Source organism: Silene latifolia, chromosome 7 (assembly GCF_048544455.1).
Source record: "Silene latifolia isolate original U9 population chromosome 7, ASM4854445v1, whole genome shotgun sequence".
NCBI classification, from domain to species: domain Eukaryota; kingdom Viridiplantae; phylum Streptophyta; class Magnoliopsida; order Caryophyllales; family Caryophyllaceae; genus Silene; species Silene latifolia.
In genome coordinates, this window is record NC_133532.1 from 115,315,409 (window position 1) to 115,338,153 (window position 22,745).

The 22,745-nt window shown below is 30.4% G+C and overlaps 1 protein-coding gene across 1 annotated transcript; it reads right to left on the reverse strand.

The window, feature by feature from the left end:
- Positions 1–1,962: 1,962 nt before the first annotated feature.
- LOC141590568 (putative 2' cyclic ADP-D-ribose synthase BdTIR) lies at positions 1,963–20,958 on the reverse strand. The gene is made up of 3 exons (XM_074411144.1): positions 20,843–20,958; positions 2,425–2,925; positions 1,963–2,053 (listed from the first exon to the last, which is right to left on the reverse strand). The coding sequence occupies exons 1-3, from the start codon at positions 20,956–20,958 to the stop codon at positions 1,963–1,965; spliced, it is 708 nt and encodes a 235-aa protein (XP_074267245.1).
- Between the last annotated feature and the right edge of the window lie 1,787 nt (positions 20,959–22,745).

The window sequence follows — 22,745 nt, forward strand, 5'->3', positions numbered from 1 at the left end:
TTATGCCGGATGTGTTGATAGTAGAAAATCAACATTTGGCTACATGTTCCTTTTAGCTGAAGGGGCAGTATCATGAAAAAGTTGGAAGCAGTCTGTCATTGCTACTTCTACTATGGAAGCTGAATTTGTGGCATGCTTCGAGGCCACTATTCATGCATTGTGGTTGCAAAACTTTATCTTGGGACTTGGGATCGTCGATAGTATAGCCAAGCCGCTGAGAATTTATTGTGACAATTTTGCAGCCGTCTTCTTCTCTAAGAACGATAAATACTCCAAGGGTGCTAAACACATGGAATTAAAGTTCTTATCGGTCAAAGAGGAGGTACTGAAGCAAAGAGTGTCATTTGAGCATATAAGAACGGATAAAATGGTGGTAGATCCATTAACTAAGGGATTACCACCCAAGGCGTTCATTGGCCATGTAGAACGCATGTGTGTTGTATCAAAAGCCTTGTTATTATAAAGTTAATATGTTTGTAATAAATGTGACATCTAGAATTCACTTACAGTATTGTTTCTGTTATAATAGACATGTTAATCATTACAGTATATGTATACATTACAGTTATTGGATTACATGTGACTAATTATGAGAATTAGTGCTCTTCTCAAATTAAAGGTAACTTAGATTTGGAATTGATACATGGAAGGAATCATGTCGATTAATAAATGATGTGTGACCGCCATGATCCAATTAGTTCTAATTCGATTAAGTATAGAAAGGTTAGTGAGCTTAACATAAAAGTGCACATTATAGTAATTGAACCATCAAGTCAACACAAAGGCCAAGTGGGAGAATGTTACAATATTTAATAATATTCGAGTGGCCTATGTGTTTCGGGTTTAAATAAAAGTTAAGTTAATATTAAATATTACAGGACTTTAATATAAAAGACGGCACCGTGATGGATCGGTCTCGATTAAGTGTAATTAAAGTTCGGGAATTATTATTCCCTCTTACCTTACCCTATTATACATCGTCTTTCACGAAAAGGTACAATCGGGTTTGATTGTGCGAAAAGGTACGTAATATATTATACTATATATTATGGAAGTTAAAAGAATGAATTATTCATCTGACAAAAACATAAATATACGTATAACAAAGTGAGAGGGTGAAAAGTCTGTTTCTTCCTCCATCATCAAAGGAACATTAAAGAAAGGGTTAAGGAGGAGAATCAATTGATTTATACTTCTTATTATTGAATTGATTGCGTCTATAAAACATGGACCAAGGTTAGTCCTTTATTCCGTCTTTATAATTGAATTAGGGTTGAATTAATTCAAGTCTATATTGATTCTTGGGACTGATTTCATTAATGAAATTATAAAGTTGATCTTACAAACTACACAAATTACTTTTGTAACCTTTTTTATTTAAGGAGGAAATATATCGCAGATTTGTTATTTTACAATTTATTGATTTTTTTTATTTTTTTATTATGATGACACTCAAATGTTGTGACACCCGGTGGTGTCCTATCGTCATCCATAAAAGTAAGTTGAAAGTTAAATATCCGTATTTGTAGTAAGACTAAAATTAGGGGAACGGGTGATAGCTCGGCACAAGCCACCGAGTAGATTCATAGATTAGAAATTAGAAATAATAGTAATAAATATATCTAATGCTCCATGAAATTATCCCATTAGCATCAGTCTAATTATTTCTAGAATATATACTTAGCAAGAGTGTAAATAGTTATTTGATCGTTAGTATTAAGCCATCGGATTTAGCGTATACGAACCTCCTAAAAAAAAAATAATACTCCGTATAACATTGGACATTTTACCCATTTTTAGAGTTTTATCATCATCATCATCATCGTTGTTTGGCGATGAATTTGTTACATTAATTATGAAGGTATCGAAATTCAGTAATCAAGTGCCCTAACATTATCCATTGACTATTTCAGAAGCGAGTTGGAATCTGCACCAAAATATTTTGTAATACGATGATTATTATTAATATGCGAGGTATTGTTGGTTTTCTTGAACTTCAAGCAAGCTTTGTAGTATTGCATCTGTTGCACTTGTGAGAAACTGTGACCAATCCCTATGGAATAAAACAAACGTATAAATGTCAAAATAAATCTTACATTGTTATAAGTACAATACTCTAAACACTTAAATACTTTACGGAGTTAACCAAATTTGGAAATAAATAGGGTATGATACTTTAAACCCTAATTAACCAAATTTGGAAAACAAAAACACATATAGTTATGCATGTCGTCATAGTTTCTACTAACTAAAATTTGTTATGAAATACTGTATGATTACAAATAATACTTCTTGTCACTTAGCAAATTCTTTACGTCTGATTAAAAAGTTGTTATACGAGTTAATATATAAATATGTAAAAATCAGATGAACCAGAAAGATTAATAATTTACATACGCGACATTAACCAAATTAAAAACTTACCCTGATGAAGTATCAAAGCTTAAACCCACGGTATACTTTAGCTCCTCAAGAGCCCTTTGAAATCTCTCAAGTTCCTTATTAGAGCAAGTTCCATCATTCTTAATATTAAGCTCAGACGGTTTTACGTCCCAATATATTGGCACTATTTTCTTTTTAGACTCCATCATTAATGCAAGTTCATGCAAACAAAAATTTGATTCACAATAACGTTGTGAAAAAACCGCTACTCCGACCCGACTTTTATTAATGGCCCGGTCAATTTTTTCAAATAACCTATCCCCGGGTCTCATACTCTTACTATCCAAAAACGGGTGAAACCCGAGACCCAAAAGTTGTTGGTAGAGTAACCCGGCTATGGTTCTTCTTGTGTCAGCCCCCCTATGATTGATGAACACATGGCACGGTTTAACCGTAGGAGAGGCTATTATGTTGGTGGTGGGTCGGATGATCCGGGTCGCCGAGGTTTTGGAGATCATTGAACGTTGTATAGTAAATGTAGGGCTAAATTGTACAACAACAACAACAACAAATTTATGTATGTATCTTTTATAAAAGTTGATATATTTAATTAATGAAGTACTTCGTATTAGATAATTTCATGTATTTATATAAGGATTAGATGAAATGTTGGGCTGATCATTTACTAGTAGTTAGAAAAATGAAAATTTGATTTTTAAGAAAAGTATTAACACATACAAAGAAAAAACCGTTAAAAGAGTAAAAAGGTGTGACGGTTTTGACTGTTTTGTTAAGGCCCAAAACTGCTCGAGTTTACTCGATCGCTCCTTCAAACACGTCTATTATTTTATTGAAGATTCATAATATTTTGGTTAAACAAATAAAGAATGACGTCCAGGCAGTGTCCAGCATGACGGCACAGTAACTTTTTTTTTCTTTTCTAAATTACTCAATTTATCAAATTTAAAATCCTATTGACTTTATTAAATTCGTAGTTTTCTTTCATCTATTTGTATTCGAGTTTTATCAAATTTACAGTTCATAATCATCAAATTAGACCGATATTCGCTAAACTCAAAGTAAATATAACAGTGTCATAAAATGAATATCACATTACATAACACACGTTCATCAAATTACACTATCATATTTATTTAACTCAACGTGAATATAATAGTATCATAAGGTGAATATCACACTAAATACTACATATTCATCAAATTATATTATATTATCATATTCACTAAAATCAAAATGAATATAATAATAACTTATGATGAATATCACACTTGATAAGACATATTCATCAAAATAAATTATCATATTCACTAAATTCTGAGTGAATATGATAGTGCCATATGATGAATATCACACTCGAAACCACAAATTTAATCATAAATAATGAGAGATAAAACATAAAAACTCATCAATTTAATTTACGGTATTATACAACTTTTAGGGTTTAATGTAATTTCAACACAAACCCGATAAATTAGAATTTAATTAATCAAAACACGAAGTAATTTTAACACATACCTGATAAGTTAGAATTTAATTAATCAAAACTCGAATCAAGATTACAAAACCACTATTTTGGATGGAAAATTAAATTTCATGGACGATTTTTTTTTATAGAAACGGAAGACGTAGTTTTAAACAAGAGAAGAAAGAGTTTATGGAAAGTGATAACTGTTAAGAAGTGGGGACTTTTGTTATTTGTTTTTTTTTTTTTTTTTTTATTTATTTTGGGGGTAGGAAGTACCATACACCTGGATGTATGGTATAAGAATGACGGCAAATTATATCCTACTCCCAGGAGTAGGGAGTAAGATACACTCATGGTAGTTATGGGCAAAAAAAAAATAATAATAAAAAATAAATAAAAATAAACTACCCACTTCATCTCTCTCAGTACCTTTTTTTTCCTTTCTAAATTACTCAATTTATCAAATTTAAAATCCTATTGACTTTATTAAATTCGTAGTTTTCTTTCATCTATTTGTATTCGAGTTTTACCAAATTTACAGTTCATAATCATCAAATTAGACCGATATTCGCTAAACTCAAAGTAAATATAACAGTGTCATAAAATGAATATCACATTACATAACACACGTTCATCAAATTACGTACACTATCATATTCAATTAACTCAACGTGAATATAATAGTATCATAAGGTGAATATCACACTAAATACTACATATTCATCAAATTATATTATCATATTCACTAAAATCAAAATGAATATAATAATAAGTTATGATGAATATCACACTTGATAAGACATATTCATCAAAATAAATTATCATATTCACTAAATTCTGAGTGAATATGATAGTGCCATATGATGAATATCACACTCGAAACCACAAATTTAATCATAAATAATGAGAGATAAAACATAAAAACTCATCAATTTAATTTACGGTATTATACAACTTTTAGGGTTTAATGTAATTTCAACACAAACCATAAATTAGAATTTAATTAATCAAAACACGAAATAATTTTAACACATACCTGATAAGTTAGAATTTAATTAATCAAAACTCGAATCAAGATTACAAAACCACTGTGTTGGATGGAAAATTAAAGTTCATGGACGATTTTTTTTTTATAGAAACGGTAGACGTAGTTTGAAACAAGAGAAGAAAGAGTTTATGGAAAGTGATAACTGTTTTTTTTTTTTTTTTTTTGGTCAATCGAAGCGCGCACTTAGTCGCATTACAATAAAGGGGAGGGGGGATTCGAACCTGGGACCTATTGTCCACAATACCTCCGTCTTAACCACTAGACTAAGACATCTTCGGTGGAAAGTGATAACTGTTAAGAAGTGGGGACTTTTGTTATTTGTTTTTTTTTTTTTTTTTTTTAATTTTGGGGGTAGGAAGTACCATACACCTGAGTGTATGGTATAAGAATTGCAGCATGACGCGGGAGTTTGTTACCATTCTATTATTTAACAGAATGCTTTAAATATTGTTACAACCTACGAGTATTAGCTAAATAGCTAATAATTGTATGGGTCTTTTTAAAATGTGCCCAATGAGCACATGATAAAACTTTTCTAAATTCAAATTAATATCCCTAATTAATTTATTTTCGTACTTGCTAAATCCTGCACATACTTTTACTAATCCTGCACACTTTGTCTCCATTATTCCAATCCTACCCTTCATCTTAAAATCAAATTACAAAAAGTTCTCTCCCTTCCTTCTCTCTCAAAACTTAACCAATCCGTTAATAGTTGATGATTATGGATCTTAATTCGCACCTATCACTAATAACTTTGTTGTTTTATCAACAGTTGATTAACATACCGCTTCTAATTGATTGAGTGAATGTTTTTTTTTAAAGAATGAATTTTCACAATTAGGGTTTTCACAAATTAAAAAATGATCCTTTCATCAATTGATCAAGTTATCAATGAGCAGATTCACAAAAACGAATTAAATGACCCATGTTTATTTATGTTTGATGACTAATAAGAGAGATGCCCCATGTAGGCCATGTTTATACACATCATGATGCCTCATGTTTGCACATCGGCGGAAGGGAGATAACCATGTTTGGACATCATGATGCAAGTGCACCAGTAACTTGCATTTTCTAATCTGTGACCATCAATCCCCATCGCCGTCGACCTTCCGTTGCTGAAGTCCCTTTTCCCTCTCCGTCGTCGGTCAGTTTTCGGGGGGCGTCTGGTAGTTCACGGGGACTCCTTTTGGGGATTTCTGATTTTTTTATTTATTTTTTATTTGTTTCTCTTGGGGTGGGGTGAGAAATGAGAGGGGTAAAAACTCTAATTGTAGAAAAACCCTAATTGTATAAATAAATATTTGTATATATACATACATTAATTTAAGAGTTAACTAGTTTTTAACCCGTGTAAAATTACACGGGCATGTAATTCAATATTGTAAATTAGCAAGATTTATAAAAACAATATAATTATATTTTCTATGTAGATTTGAATTATAAATTACATTTTTAATTATCAAACGGGACGTAAAATACAAGATGTCAATTTTTGAGAAATGTTAAAACTTATATTTTTTTTTTTATAAAACTTATTGTAAATTAGCAAGATTTATTAAAAAAATATAATTATATTGCCAATTTTTTTTTTGAGAAATGTTAAAACTTATTTACTACTCTACTTTATTATTATTACTAGTTTGGATGCCCGTGCGTTGCAACGGAGTAATTAACTTAGTAACAAAAAATTGGTTATAAGGTCTTAATATTTACATCTTATGTCTAATCATTTATTTAGATATGATCAAAAGTCGAAACATCTTATTTAAGAGACGCAAAAGATATATGATTAAAAGTCAAAACATCTTATTTAAGAGACGCAAAAAATGTTGGGTTGATACCTAAGTTCTAATGATGCCTCATATTTATAATCATAAGCCTACCACGTCTGATGTTAATCTTTCGATGTGGGACAATTCTATTATTTTTATATAATCCCACATTATTTTTCAATGTGGGACATATAACATACTAAAAAGTATATGATTTTATATATGTACAAATTATATGAAATATATACGCTAATGATAGCAATTTTACCAAGAATCAAATTATGTAAAAGTTTTAATATAATATAGGAAATAAATATTATAATAATTAAAAGATTCTCCACTTTATTTTTTACATCGAAATATAATATTCATAATACTTTCCTAAATTAATTTTTAGGATCACCCCACCTTATGATAATTTTCTGATATAATATATACGTGGGTTAACTCTTATTTATAATCGTATAATTACCCCACCTTATACTAATCTTTCGATGTGGGAGAATTCTATTATTTATAAGTAATATATTTACCAAACTTGGATTATTTTTCTGATGTGGGACAATTCTACTATTTATCCGTAGTATATCATCAAACCTGCATTGTTTTTCAATGTGGGACAAATAACAAACTCAGAATTACACCATCTTTTTTGCACTTAGTTCGACATTCAACCAGATCCCGAATACCGAATACGGACAATTGCTACTCATTAGTATCTAATAGTTATATTTAAATTTAATAATATGATCAAGTACTCTCCATTAATATTTGTCGTTGTTTTTCTTCATTTTTTTTATCATAGTTGAGATACGGAAATTTCCCGTGGTACCTCTTAATTTTGTCAGATTTTCCATTACCTCTACTTTTAAGAATCTGCGTATGGTATCCTTGAGATTCCATTTTTTTGCCCATGGTACCTCCTAATGTAAAGGCTGTTAAATGGACGCTAAGTTTGATGGCGTGACAATAAAATAACAATTAAAAAATAATGCCCGTGCGTTGCAACGGGGTAATTAACTTATTTATAATGCAAAAAAAAAGTTATAAGCGTTTAATGTTTACATTATATGTCTAATAATGATTTGTTTACATATTATTAAAATATCTCTTTCAAAAAAAAAGATTAATATATACGTGGGTTAACTCTTATTTATAATTATATAATCACCTTTTCTTATATTAATCTTTCGATGTGGGACAATTCTACTATTTATAAGTAATATATTCACAAAAAAATTGGAATTTTTTTTTTGATGTGGAACAATTCTAATATTTATACGTAATATATATTTATCAAACCTGCATTATTTTTCAATGTGGGACAAATAACATACTCAGAATTACACCATCTTTTTTGCACTTAGTTCGACAACCAACCGGATCTCGAATACCAGAATACTGGACAATTGCTACTCATTATATCTAATAGTTATATTTAAATTTAATAATATGATCAAGTACTCTCCATTAATATTTGTACGTTGTTTTTCTTCAAAAAAAAAAAAATTAAAATAATTGAGATACGGAAATTTCCCGTAGTACCCCTTAGTTTTGTTAGATTTTCCATGTTACTCCTACTTTTAAAAATCTGCCTATGGTACCCTTGAAGTTCTATTTTTTTGCCCATGGTACCCCCTAATGTAAAGGCTGTTAAATGGACGTTCAGTTTGATGGCGTGACAATAAAATAACAATTAAAAAATAATACCCCTTTTATTGTTTTATTGGTACGGATATCTCTCTTTTAAATGCAAATTTAATTAACTATATCATTATAATATTGGAAATTTCTCATGGTAACCTTGAACTTTGATAGATTACACATGCTACCATGGACGCTTGTTTTCTATTTTTTTTATCATAATTAAAATATGTGCAAATGATAAGAACCTATACTCTAATGATAGAATATTTTTTAACACAATTCTAATTATATTATTTAAACATTGTATATTTACGGATTTACCACACCTACATTATTTTTCAATATGGGACACATAAAATCTATAGGTAGAAAATATAATGATATAAACTTTTAAGAGCTCTCCAAGACAATACTTAAGCGACTCAAAAGATTTTGGGTTGATGCTTAAGTTCCAAGGATGCTCATAGAATCACCCACCTTATACTATATTTTGATGTGGGAAAATTCTATTTTTTATATGTAGTATATTTATCACACCTATATTATTTTTCAATGTGGGGGATATAACATACTATGAAATACACCATCTTTAATATGTGCAAATTATATGAAATCTATATATAATGATAGCATTTCTTACCATGAATCTAATAATATTATTTTCATAATTTTTTTACCGACATTATTTTGTCAAATGAAATTTAAAAGTTTTTATATAAAAATTAGAAACATCACTTGAATATAAAATAAGAAATACATAGTATATATTATATAAACTCTTTTAAGAGTTATCTCTGACAATACTTAAGGGAATCAAAAGATTTTGGGTTATGACTTCTATTTATAATCATAAGATCACCATGCCTTACGGTAATCTTCCGATGTGGGACAATTTTAATATTTATACATAGTATATTCACCACACTTACGTTACTTTTCAATGTAGGACAAATAACATATTAACTACTAAGTACACCATTTTGTTTGTACCTACTTTGACATCAACCCGATTTAATAATGAGAAAATACAATACAATACAATATACACTCTAATGATAACATTTTTTTGTCACAATCTAATTATATAATTTTCATACGATATTTTTTTTCAAATGAAATATAAAGTTTTTATATCAAAATAATAAACATCAATTTAATATAATATAGAAAATGTATATATATGGGACATTTCTATTATTTATACATAATATATTCACAACACCTACATTATTTTTCAATGTGAGACATATAACATACTAAAAAGTCTATATCTTTTATATCAAAAAATTTTGGATTAATACCTAAGTTTCAAGGATACCTCCTATTTATATTTATAGAATCACCCTACTGTATATTATTATTTCAATGTGAGATACATAATTTAATTATTTAGACGTAGTATGTTCATAATGCCTACATTATTTTTCAATGTGAAAGATATAACATACCAAGAAATACATGTCTCTTCTTAAAAAACCACTATTGTATACATATTATTTTTCTTTGAAGGTAAAAACCACTTAGTCTCGATCATTAGATATGGATCTCTACATCGTACATATAACGACTCATTAAAGCTCTATTACTGCATTCAGAAGACAACCATTAGTAAAATCTTTAGTTTTGTAGTGCATGTGTCAGGAGACTACCATTAGTAAAACCTTTTATTTTTTGATTTTCTTATTCAACCTTTAGTTATTTTTTGATTTTCTTGTTCATATTCTTAACTCTTTCCCGAGTAGTTCCCAACGATTTTCACTTTATTTTTTATATCATATCGTAGATAACGATAGAAAATCTTAAGAGCTCTTTAAAACAATATTTATGAGACTCAAAAAAATTTTGGTGGATACATAAGTTCCAAATATGCATCCTATTTATAATCATAGGATCACATCACCTTATACTAATCTTTCGATGTGGGACAATTCTACTATTTATATGTAGTATATTCACCACACCTACTTATTTTCCAATGTGGGTATAAAAATTATACAATTTTACGTATTAAGAAGTACACCATCTTTAATATGTGCAAATAATATGAAATTTATACTCTAATGATAACATTTTTTAACACAAAGCTAATTATATTATTTTCATAATTTTTTTAACGATATTTTTTTGCCAAATAAAATGTAAAAGTTTGATATAAAAATTGGAAATATCACTTGAATATAATTTAGGAATATACATATTATAAAAATTAAAATATTTTCCACTTTATTTTTTACAACAAAAATTATACTTTCCTAAATTGATTTTTGATGATGTGGACGCTCTCAGATCGCTCGAAAAAACTCTCTTTTTTTATATATATATATATATATATATATATATATATATATATATATATATATATATATATATATATATATATATATATATATATATAGATTATTATTATTATTATTTGGTATAATTTTATTTGGTATAAATGATACACTAAATGATTTGGAAATTGGAAACCATGCAAACAAAAGGAAAAAAAGAAAAAAAGAACGTGGGTGGGTGATGGGATGATGTCACTATGACATCATGTAACACTTTTTCTCCTAATGCAATTGTTGCTTGTATTTGTGTCGTGGCTTAACCATTGTTGTTTATTTGCTCTGGCTTTAATAGAAGTAAGATTAGATTTTACTCCTTTTCAAAATCCATATGTTTAAAATTTTTCCCTAAAATTATTACATTTTACCTGAAATTGCTTCAAAACTCCAACTTAAGTGAGTACCTATGGTTAAAAGGATAAATCCTAAAATAATAACACGATAACTCCAATGATCCAGTTGGTCAATCAATTGAGATCTATAATAATTTTTAACAGAAAAGGCTGAAATGCTTTCTAAAATATTGTCTTTTTCGTTCATGTGTGGAATTTCACTAAATGAAAGGGACTTGTTTAATAAAGAGTAAATTATCGATTACACTCACGCTTAATCCACTTTTTTAAACTTACTCCCACGTCAATTTTTTTTAATCATTTATATCTAGAATAATTGCTCAGGTTACATTTTGCACCCAAAGCCATTTTCAGGTGAAAAACTTTATGAAGTGACGAAATTGCCCAGCGTTTATAACTCTCAGTTTGGCTGCTTCATTTACTTTCTCTATTTCGCCTCTTTAACCTTTATTTCATCCAAATAATTCCCCCTAAATATTCCCCCAAATTTCCGCAATAATCCGGCGGGCATATAATAAGTTGGCAGAGCAGGACGAAGTACGACCGATATCTTTTATTAATGAATATTTGAAGTATTAGGGCGGGTATTCTGTCACTAGGTCACCTATTTCCTTCTTGCTCATATGAAAGGAAACTTTCCCTCTGTCTGTATGACGGGGATTGTACTCTTTTTTTGGAATCACTGCCCTTGGTTGGACAAAGAACTTGTTGGACTTAGGAGAATTACTCAAGGAGATATCTATCGAGAAAGGGAATAGCGAGAGTAGGTATGTAGAAGAGCCACTACTACACTCGTTATCTACATGAGACTTTTTGGTCAATGGACATCAGATTCACAACCGATGTTAAGTTGAGTGATGTCCATATAAGACCAATAGACATCAGACTTAAGTCTTATGTCCATTGATCAATAGACATCGGACTTTTAAAAAAATATGATGTCTATATGACATATACATATCAGATTTTTTGGAAGTCTGATGCCAATTCCTTCCCATAGTCATCAGATATCTAAATAGTCGGATGTCTATTATAAAATATAGACATCGGTTTTTTACAAAAATCCGATGTCTAATTATTAATTTTTATAATATATATATATATATATATATATATATATATATATATATATATATATATATATATATATATATATATATATATAGGTTCAACTAAGTCCACTTAGTTTAGATGAGTCCATAAGTCCTCATCTAAACCTTTGGATTGTTACCTAATGAATGGTTGAGATTAAAATTAAAAAACACACTCAGCCCCCCATTTCATTAATTCTTTTTTCCAATTACCGATCTCTTATTCATTTCCCAATGCCGAGTACTTCCCAATGCCCCTGTTTCTGTTTATATCCCAATATTTTTCTCATTTTCTATTCACTCACATCGTCACATACACATATTCAATTTCCTTTTCATGTTCCCTAAGATTAACTTCCCTCAACTCTCTCATCCCCAACAACCATCCCAGATGCCGGCAACCACTACCTCTTCATGCCGGCAGTCGACTTCGACATCTACCGCCGAACTCGTCGGTTCTCGATCCTCTGTTCTCTTTCTTATCTCCTGTCACCTTCACCACATTATTTCGGTAAGCTTATTAACATTCTCGTTCATATTTTTCCAAATTTGGTTAGTTTGTTAATACGTGACAAGCTTATTAACACCACTTTTTTTTTCGGTAGCTCTTATCTTGCTGATTTATGGATTCAAGGTTGATTAACATTATTTTATCAACTATCTTCATAATTACAAACCTAGTATTCTTTGCTATATACAAATCCAGTTTTAATCTATAAGTTTTTTTATAATTTGTTTTGAAGTGGGGTTTGATTATGGCTGAAAGTTGAGTCCTCGTCCAAACCTACAAGTTTTTTTAAATGAATTTGTATATATATTCTATGTCCTTGTTATTATGGTTTGATGTATTATATATTGTACGCAAACTATGTTTAATTGTTAGATTGTGCATTTTCAAATTGATTTTTTTTTTATAAAATTGTACAGTTTATAATTTCAATGTTCAAAGTGTGTAACTTCAATGCTCAAAGTGAGTAACATTAAATCTACAATGTCTATCCTCAATGTTTTAGTAAATGTTATGTAACTTTAAAATGTCTATCTCATGGAACTCATACGATCCTTCATTGTTTTAAGCTTGCCTTTTACTTTTCCATCTTAGAATTTGTATTGACGTATTGAGATGCTTGAATAATTTATATTAATTTTAATTGTGTTTCGTGTTTTCGTAACCGTGTATCATTTTTTTCTAATCAGTTTTTATAATGTCTGGTGATTCCAATAGTCTTGTCCGTGGATGTGTACCTAAGAAGCTGCTTGTTCTTCTTTACTTGTCTAAATATGCTCATGGATTCAAGAAGATTTATGGATTTGAGTGGGGTTATGATACAAAAGCCAAGCATGACTACGTGACTGGAGCACCATGTTTCAACAAGAACTAGTTTTAAACCCGTGCAAAATTGCATGGGTATGTATTTGGGCCAATATTAATATTTTTGGATGTATATTTGTTTTTGCATTTCTATTGTACTTATCTAGTTGGTCTAAATCTACAATCTACATAATTTATGCTTAAATTTGTTACAAACGCGTGTTCACATACACTGGTTTATAAGGAAATAACGTAATCTACTCTTGTAAATAAAAATTGCATACATAAAAAACTTTACATCCGGATAAAAGAAATATAATCTAATATAATCAACTTTAACATATGTATGTAATTCATTTGCGTTTTATGTTCGATCCCGTATATAAATGTTATTCCTTCTTGAAATTATGTAATTTTATTATTATGTAATTTTGTTTTAAAAATTATGTAATTCAATTTCATTTACTCGTATTTGTAATTCATTCTGCGTATATGTGATTAATTTTATTTACACGGAATGTATAAAATTATTTCATAATATTAATTCATAGAAATTTTTCATAATATTATTTCATAGAATTTGTTGTAAGACGGAATTTATCGCATGTTTGAAAAGACGGAAATCTGAAAAAATAAATACATTGCACACTCACGGGTCCCACCATAACATGAATTTTTTTTTAAAAAAAAAAAACTGCATTAATGACGTGGCGCGCTGAGAATTGAGTATTGTCTTTTGTATTAATATAGATAAGATGCGAAGCTTCAACGCAGCAATTATTTTATAGCTTTGAGTGGGGTTATGACACGATTATATTCCATTGAATTGAATAATAGATAATAGACTGTTCGCATTGTAAAATATTTTGTACTAATGTATAAAAGGTGTAATTTTGATCAGAAATAATGTAACTTTAAATAAATATGTTATAACTTTAATTAGGTACTGTGTAACTTGAAGTAGATATGATATAACTTTTATCATATATGGTATAATTTTAATCAGAAATAGTGTATATTATATAACTTGAAGTAAATTTGGTTTAACTTTAATCATATATGATGTAACTTTAATCAGAATTAGCGTAACTTTAAGTTGATATGGTGAAACTTTAATCAATATTGTATAACTTTAATCATATATGGTGTAACTTTAATCAGAAATAGTGTAACTTTAAGTAGATATGATGAAACTTTAATCAGATATCATATAATTTGAAATAAATTTGGTGTAACTTTAATCATATATGATGTAACTTTAATCAAAATTAGTGTATCTTTAAGTAAATATGGTGAAACTTTAATCAGAAATTGTATAACTTTAATCATATATGGCGTAACTTTAACCAGAAATAGTGTAACTTTAAGTAGATATGGTGTAACTTTAATCAGAAATAGTGTAACTTTAAGTAGATATGGTGTAACTTTAAGTAGAAATGGTGTAACTTTAATCATATATGGTGTAACTTTAATTAGAAATAGTGTAACTTTAAGTAGATATGGTGAAACTTTAATCAGATATTGTATAACTTGAACTAAATTTGGTGTAACTTTAATCAGAAATAGTGTAACTTTAAGTATATATGAAGCAACTTTAATTTGACATGGTGTAATTTCACTTGATAATATGTAAATCAAGTATATGAGTAAATTAATTAATTAATTTCAAGTAGATGTGGTTTAAATTGTGTGTAACTTTAAGCGGATATGTTTGAAAATATGGTACAACTTCAATTGATAATCTGTAATTTAAGTTTATGAGCAAATTAATTAATTAACTTTGAGTAGATATAATGTAAAATAGATATGGTGTAACTTAAAGCTCACATGTCGTAACTTCAAGCAAATATGTGTAACTTCAAGTAAATATGGTGTAACTTTAATTGATAAGGTGTAAATTCAAGTATATGAGTAGATTATTTAATTAACTTAAAATAGATATGATGTAAATTGGGTGTAACTTCAAGTGGTTATTTTGGAACTTCAATGGGATATGACGTAACTTCCAATTCACCGAGCAGTACTGAAATTTTCGAAAAAGCAATGGTCTACGAAAATTCTACCATTGCGACGAGCTCGAAAAAATAATAAATTTAGGTTTTTATTTCGCCTTAATCGGAGTCCGTATGAAGATTTTCGAACCTTTTTAAAAAACCGCTTCAATTTTACGCGGGAATAAAAATTCAGATTTTAGAAACATTATTTTTATATTTGAATTGAAAATTACATAATAAAGTGAGTTGATGTGAAAGAAAATGTAATTAATGGATAATTGGGAATTGTATGTATGAAAAAGAGGAATTAATTTATCATTAATTACTAGTGGGTGAGTGTGATTTTGCTTTAAATCTCAACCATTAATTTTCAAAGATCTAATGGCTTAGAATAGGACTTAGAGACTTCTTTTTTTAAGTGGACTCATTTGAACTTGCCTCTCTCTCTCTCTCTCTCTCTCTCTCTCTATATATATATATATATATATATATATATATATATTATATATATATATATATATATATATATAGAGCAAAGTTCTTCTAAGTCCCTTTTTTTTTTTGAGTCCATAAGTCCCTCCCACAACCCTTGGATCATGCATGGTGGAAGGTTGAGATTGAAAGCAAAAAATACACTTAACACTAATTAATTCACTTCTCTCTCTAGTTTTAATAATACATTCACTAATTCATTATCATACACAATTAACACCATATTTTGTCTTATACTTCAAAGTTTATGAAAATTTTGTTAACATTTTTCCTGTTTCGGTTTTTTCCGTTTTTTTTTTTCGAGACAATTTTTCGGCATTTTAGGATTTTACGAGTGTAATTCTAACAGCAAAAAGTGTAATTTTAAGGAATATTTTCGAGAATTTATCGTTTTACAAGTTTAACTTCAATCTTTTCCGAGTGATTTTAACGAATAATATTTTGAATTTTTGTCATTTTATCACAAGTCATTGTAATTTAGCATTTTACGAGTGTTATTTTAATGACAAGAAGTGTTATTTTAGTCCAGGTAAGTGTAATTTCAGTCCAATGAGATTGTTATTTTTAGTCAAGGAGAATGTAATTTTAGTCCAGAAAAGTGTAATTTTAGTCCAGAAAAGTATAATTCGGTCCCTTTCGAGAATGTAATTTTAGTCCATTGAGAATAACATTAGTCCAATGAGAATATAACCAAGTCCATTGAGAGTGTAACATTAGTCCAATAGAGGTAAGTGTAATTTTAACAGAAAAAAGTGTAATTCTAACAACAAAAAGTGTAATTTTAGCCGAAAAAAGTGTTATTCTAGCAAAAAAAAGTATAATTTTAACAGAAAAAAGTGTAATTTTAATGAAGAAAAGTGTGATTTTAACAGAAAAAGGTATAATTATAACAACAACAAAAAATGTAATTTTAGCAGAAAAAGTGTAATTTTAGTCGAAAAAAGTGTTATTCTAGCAGAAAAAAGTGTTATTTTAGACGAAAAAAGTGTTATTCTAGCAAAAAAAAGTGTAATTTTAATAAAAAAAGTGTAATACCTTAAAAATAAGACTATAAAAAAACGAAATTTGTAAAGAAAAACTGAAAAAAATAATACTATACATAAAAACGAGATCTAAAAAAAACGATAACATAATGAATTTAAACAAGACGGGATTTAAAAAAAAAAAACAAGACGATATTTGAAACTAACGCACACACACCAACACCCAACATAAAGTGTAATTTTTGCCGAAAAAAATGTTATTCTAGCAGAAAAAAAGTATAATTTTAACAGTAAAAAGTGTAATTTTAATGGAAAAAAGTGTAATTTTAACAGAAAAAAGTGTAATTCTAACAAAAAAAAGTGTAATTTTAGCCGAAAAAAATGTTATTCTAGCAGAAAAAAGTATAATTTTAGCAGAAAAAAGTGTAATTTTAATGAAGACAAGTGTAATTTATTAGATCTAAGACTAAAATAAAACGATCTAATATAACAACAATTGAAGATCTCACAAAATTAAACAACTTATGTGAGATCTTTTTTTTCGATATATTTCAAAAACCTAGATCTAAAATTTTAAAAATAATAAGAAGCCAACAATAAGGACATTTAAAAAAAAAATTAAAAAAAAAAACTAAAAACAACAACAAAACACAGGAAATAAAAACACAAAAAAAGGAAAAGGAAAAGAAAAAGAAAAATAAAACAAAACAAACACCACATTATGGACATTTAACATCAGCACCATCAAAACTTTAAAAAAAAGGTCGATCTTAAAATAAACGCAAACAACGCCAACAAAACAAACAAACACCACCACTCTTCCTTTTCCTCCTTCCCCATCGGCGTTGCAAATCCCCCACCAAAACCGAGATCTGCGACAAAACACAGATCGGATAATAGGAGAAAGTGGGAGGAGGAAAGATGGTGGTTGGAGGCCGTGAGTGTGGGCTGGTTGTTGGGTGGTGCTGTTGTTGGGGGTTGTCGTGGGGTGTGGTCGGAGAGAAAAGGAGTCGGTGGTGATGATGTTGCTATCGTGAGGTGTTGTGAGGCGGTATTTCAGATCTGAAAAGAAGAGATTAAAAGGATGTTGATGGTTGAGTCCATAAGAGGCTGCGGGTGTTGTTGTTGTCGCGGTGTTGTTGTCTCGGTGGTGGGGGCTCTGGGTGGTGTGGTGGGGGATGATGGTGTATGTCGGGCGTGAGCATGGGTTCGGTGAGGAGGTGAGGTGGTGGGTGAGGGAATTTGGTGTCGGTTGTGGTGGCGAAGGGATATGGCCGTGGTTGGTGAGGAGGTGAGGTGGTGGGTGAGGGAATTTGGTGTCAGTTGTGGTGGCGAAGGGATGTGGCCGTGGTGGGTGAATGGTGGTGGTGGCTGTCGGAGGTAGATGCGAAGGTGGGTTGGTTAGTGAGGAAGAGGAGATTTTTGGGATTTTTATTTATTTGGTTTTTGTTTTTAGAGATTTGAGTTTGAGAGAGAGAGAGAGAGCTGAGGATTGAAATTGTGTGAGATGAGAGAGAAAGTGGTAAGTGGAAAAGTATATATGTTAGATTAGGGGTTAATTAGGATATGTTGTTAATTAATTAGTATAGTAGAGAGAGAGTGGTAAATTAGCTCATTAATCTCCTTTTTTTTGCTTCAATCACAACCTTCCATTTTCCTCATCCAAGGGCTATAAGGGGGACTTATGGACTCAAATGTAAGAGGTGGACTCTCTTGATCTTTACACTATATATATATATATTATATATATATATATATATATATATATTATGCCCCAAAACATTACTGCTACACATGATCACAAATGCAAAAGACGATTCAATAATCAACAAATATGATTCATTAATTAACAAATATGTTTATACAATCAATCGATTATCCGAAGTCAATATAATTACCAAAAGATCTATATAGTATCATACAAATATATTAAGATAACTAACCTATCCAAAAAAACGGAAACCAAGTTATAACATAACTCGATGTAAAAAAAAGGTCCTCGGCTAAATGGCGGCAAGTAGTACTCCTTAACCTGTCCAAATTATGAAGGTAATTAGAATTTTCGAGACACTAATAGGAAATATGACTGGATGTACAAAAGAATAAAGTTTCTTAACATAATTAGGATTAGGATCAAAAGCGTATAGTTCAGTTACAATATGGATGAACCGTCTATTAAAAGCTCAAACAACATGTCATCTAATTCAACATTACATCACATCACATCACATCCTGCGATTCAATTCCACAATATTAAAGAAATGAAATAAATTGGGCCTAAGATCGCACACAGAAGACAAAATAACAATAATTAGACCTAATGTTATGGGAATGGCCGAATAACATTTATAGTCTTTAATGAAGCTAAGTCGCCCTGCATCCAGTTATGATCATCAACATTGGGCCCATCAACTTGTAGCGAAAACGCACCTTGAATGCAGCACATCTATTGTTGCTCAAATCTTTTGATATGTTAATGAAGGTGAATATATAATTTTTTTTGTAAAGGAGTTTAGTTTAGTACCTAAAAGTCAAGGTGAATACTCAATTCCCATTGCTCATGACTGCAATAATCTGGTTCAACACATCGAAGTCAAATAAGAATAACACACACGAGATGTAGGGGGTAAATAATCAGTAGGTATGGATACAACTTACAAAGCAATCTTCCAATAGCATCGAGTAGTTGGTAATTAGCGTGATTGACTTATGGAACCTGCATAAATAGGACAACGACGAAGTTTAGCCAATTAGTATTCGAGCTAATATAACCTTCACAAAGCTCAAATTCACTAAACAAGTTCAGGAGAAGGAACAGAACAAGATTATTTAGGAAATGAAGAGCAGTTAATACTGGTTTGTAAAGAAAGTCCATGCACAGAGCACATACAAAAGAAATATCTGAATAAGGAGTTTTCTATCAATAAGTAGAAATAAGGCTTCAATAAACAGATTCTTAGTCTACAAATTAAACTAAAATAATTTGTCAAAGAACTAAAATAAGACATTAAGTAGTTCTTACGTTACAAAAGAATCACACAAATTAGTGTTCAAGTTATTCTAGCATAGACAAAACTAAGAATCACACAAATTAGTGTCCAAGTTCTATATTTCAGAATACCAATCTCAACCACCTATATATTCAGATAACCACAAACAAACAATGTTTTATGTATATACATGAAACAATCAGCATTTCCAATCTTGCTTATAATTGTAAAATGCTAATGTACTACTTCTTCCCCTCCCTTTTGATTTTCCCATTTGACGATTTGATGACTTGCTTTGTGAGTGAAAGGCAAAACATTGCTCTTAATTTTTAATGACAAAAAGTGACTGAGAAGATGGCATAATGACCTGTAGCTAAAACTATCCACATTATCATGGCCTGCAACTTATTTATTTTCTTTTTTATCTTCAGTAGTTCAGCATTCTTCCTAGTCACTTCTCACTAATACAAAAAAACCACTATTGCGTCACTTAAATTACGTCGGTTCTATAAACATGACGCAAAATTACATGGTTTTTGGCGGGAGTCCATTTCCGCCCTATAGCCAGGCTTTTTGCGTCGGTTCATAGTCTGAACTGACGTATATAATACGTCGGTTATTCAGGGAACTGACGTATTTAATTAAATACATCAGTTTTTTTTGGTATAACCGACCTATTTGATATTTTTTTTGCATCAATTTCTCTTAAAACCGTCACAAATGATATAAATTAAAGAAAAAAAACAACAAAGATAAACTCACACTCGAAACTTCCCTATTATGTATTGTCAAAACCCTTATTCTTCCTACCCAACAACAAACCCTTATTCTTCCATCCCAACACTAAACTCGATCATCGCACCACCACCATCAACCACCACCGTGCTCCTGTCACACCCTACCACCAACACCATCGTATCCCTGCGTTATCGGCTGATTACCGCCACCACCATCACCTGTCGCTGCTCTGGCCTGATTGTGTTTCTGCCGTCAGTATAGTCATTCTGCCTTCCTCGCTGCTCTTCAACACCACCACCGTGCACCTGTCGTCGCTGCTCTTCAACACCGCCATCGTATATCGTGTTCGCATGGCCTTTATTGATTAGGGTATGCTCGCTGCTGTCCGTCTTACGACTATTTATTTTGTTTAGCTATTATTGATTATTGTCTTACGACTAACCTGAATTGAGGTATCGATTGTCCGTGTTACGACTTTTATTTTGCTCGTCTCTAACTCCATGCTTATTTAAATTGGAATTGGATCCTTAGTTTAAATTGGAATTGAGACCGATCGTTTGAGTACAAATCTGTTAACTGCATGCTTATTTAAACTGTTGTCCGTCACATGCTGATATTTATTTGAATTGGGTTTCCTTGGCTTGTGTTCTTTTGTTCATTTTTGTGTGTGTTTCGTTCCGTTTATGTGCTGATAATGTATATAATGGTTGGTGGCTTACAAGGGCGTTTTCAATGGGGGTTCAATTGAAACCCCATTGAAAACTGATAAAAATAAAATGGTATACAGAATTACCATAGTTCTAGTAGTGGTGTAGTGGTTAGCATACTAACTACCATAACTAAGGTCCTGGGTTCGAATATGAGTGTAGTCTTTTTTTTCCCCTCCAATTTTCCTTCGCATTCTTTGTTGAACACTCATTTCCCTTCAACCAAATATTCTTTTAATGTGTTTGTTAGTTTCTTCCAGCCATTTAGAGTGATTTTTTCCAGAAAAAATCTAAAATAAAATGTTGAATACCTTAATAAATATATTTATATAGTAGTAATAATGAAGTAATGATGAAATATTTTAAGAAAATAAAATATCAATTTTTTGTATATAATCAATAGTAAAATAACGATTTTAGTGTACAATTGTTTAGTATAAAATCGAACCCCCATCATCCGACTTCTAGAAACGCCACTAGTGGCTTATATGTAGGGGTGGGCATAATTCGGTCCGGACCGGTCCGGACCGGAATCGGAATTAAAAATTCCGGTCCGGTCTATGGTCCACCATTTTCCAAGATTCCGGTTTTCGGTCCGGTCCGGTCCGGAACCGGTATTTTCCGGTCCGGTCCGGGACCGGTTTGGATCGGAATGCCCGGAATTATGGTTATTTTCATTTTTTTTCTTAAAATTGTATTTTTATTCCGGTCCAACGGACAGGAATTTTTGGACTGAAATTTGAACAAGTGGGTAATTCCGGTCCAACCGGTCGGTCCGGTCTTGGACCGGAATTTTTGTAATTCGGTCCGGTCTCGGTCCGTAAATTTTGTCAATTCCGGTTCCAGGCCAAACCGGTTCTGGTCCGGTTTTGGACCGATGCCCAACCCTACTTATATGTGAGCATTGGGTAGTTTTACTTGCTGCAATTGTATCAATCAAATCATGGAAATGGAAAAAAAAATTGGAACTTTATGCTGAAATTAAAATGTAGTATATGTGATTTTATCTTGTCATATGTATTTTAAGCTTTTCCGCTGTTTCCAGAATTTAAAATATTGGTGTACTGTATGTATAGGTTATTAGAACAATAATCAGAAATAGTTCATCCCTCTTTAGCTTATCTAAATATTATTCTATCAACTGTAAAAATACTTCCCACTTCTGCCATCAAGTAGCAACATCACTTTCACATCTATATATACGTAAATATAGATACAAGGTGAAGCCACTCGTTCTTCCCTCCTTAACAATTATTCTATTTTTAGTGGTGTATTAAAAATATTCTTAATACAAGCCATTATTCTATTTTTAACATTATATTTGAAACGATATTCCTTATAACAACTTCTTACCATTATTCTAATACAACCCATTTACTCTATTTTTAGCGGTGTATGAATTTGAGATGCATGG

Coding starts and splice junctions, on each gene's coding strand:
- LOC141590568 (XM_074411144.1), bottom strand. CDS start 20,958: ATGGCGGTGTTGAAGAGCAGCGACGACAGGTGCACGGTGGTGGTGTTG. Junction 2,926..20,842: donor TCAGGCCAGAGCAGCGACAG/GTGATGGTGGTG, acceptor TGTACAATTTAG/CCCTACATTTACTATACAAC. Junction 2,054..2,424: donor AGCTTTGATACTTCATCAGG/GTAAGTTTTTAA, acceptor TTTATTCCATAG/GGATTGGTCACAGTTTCTCA.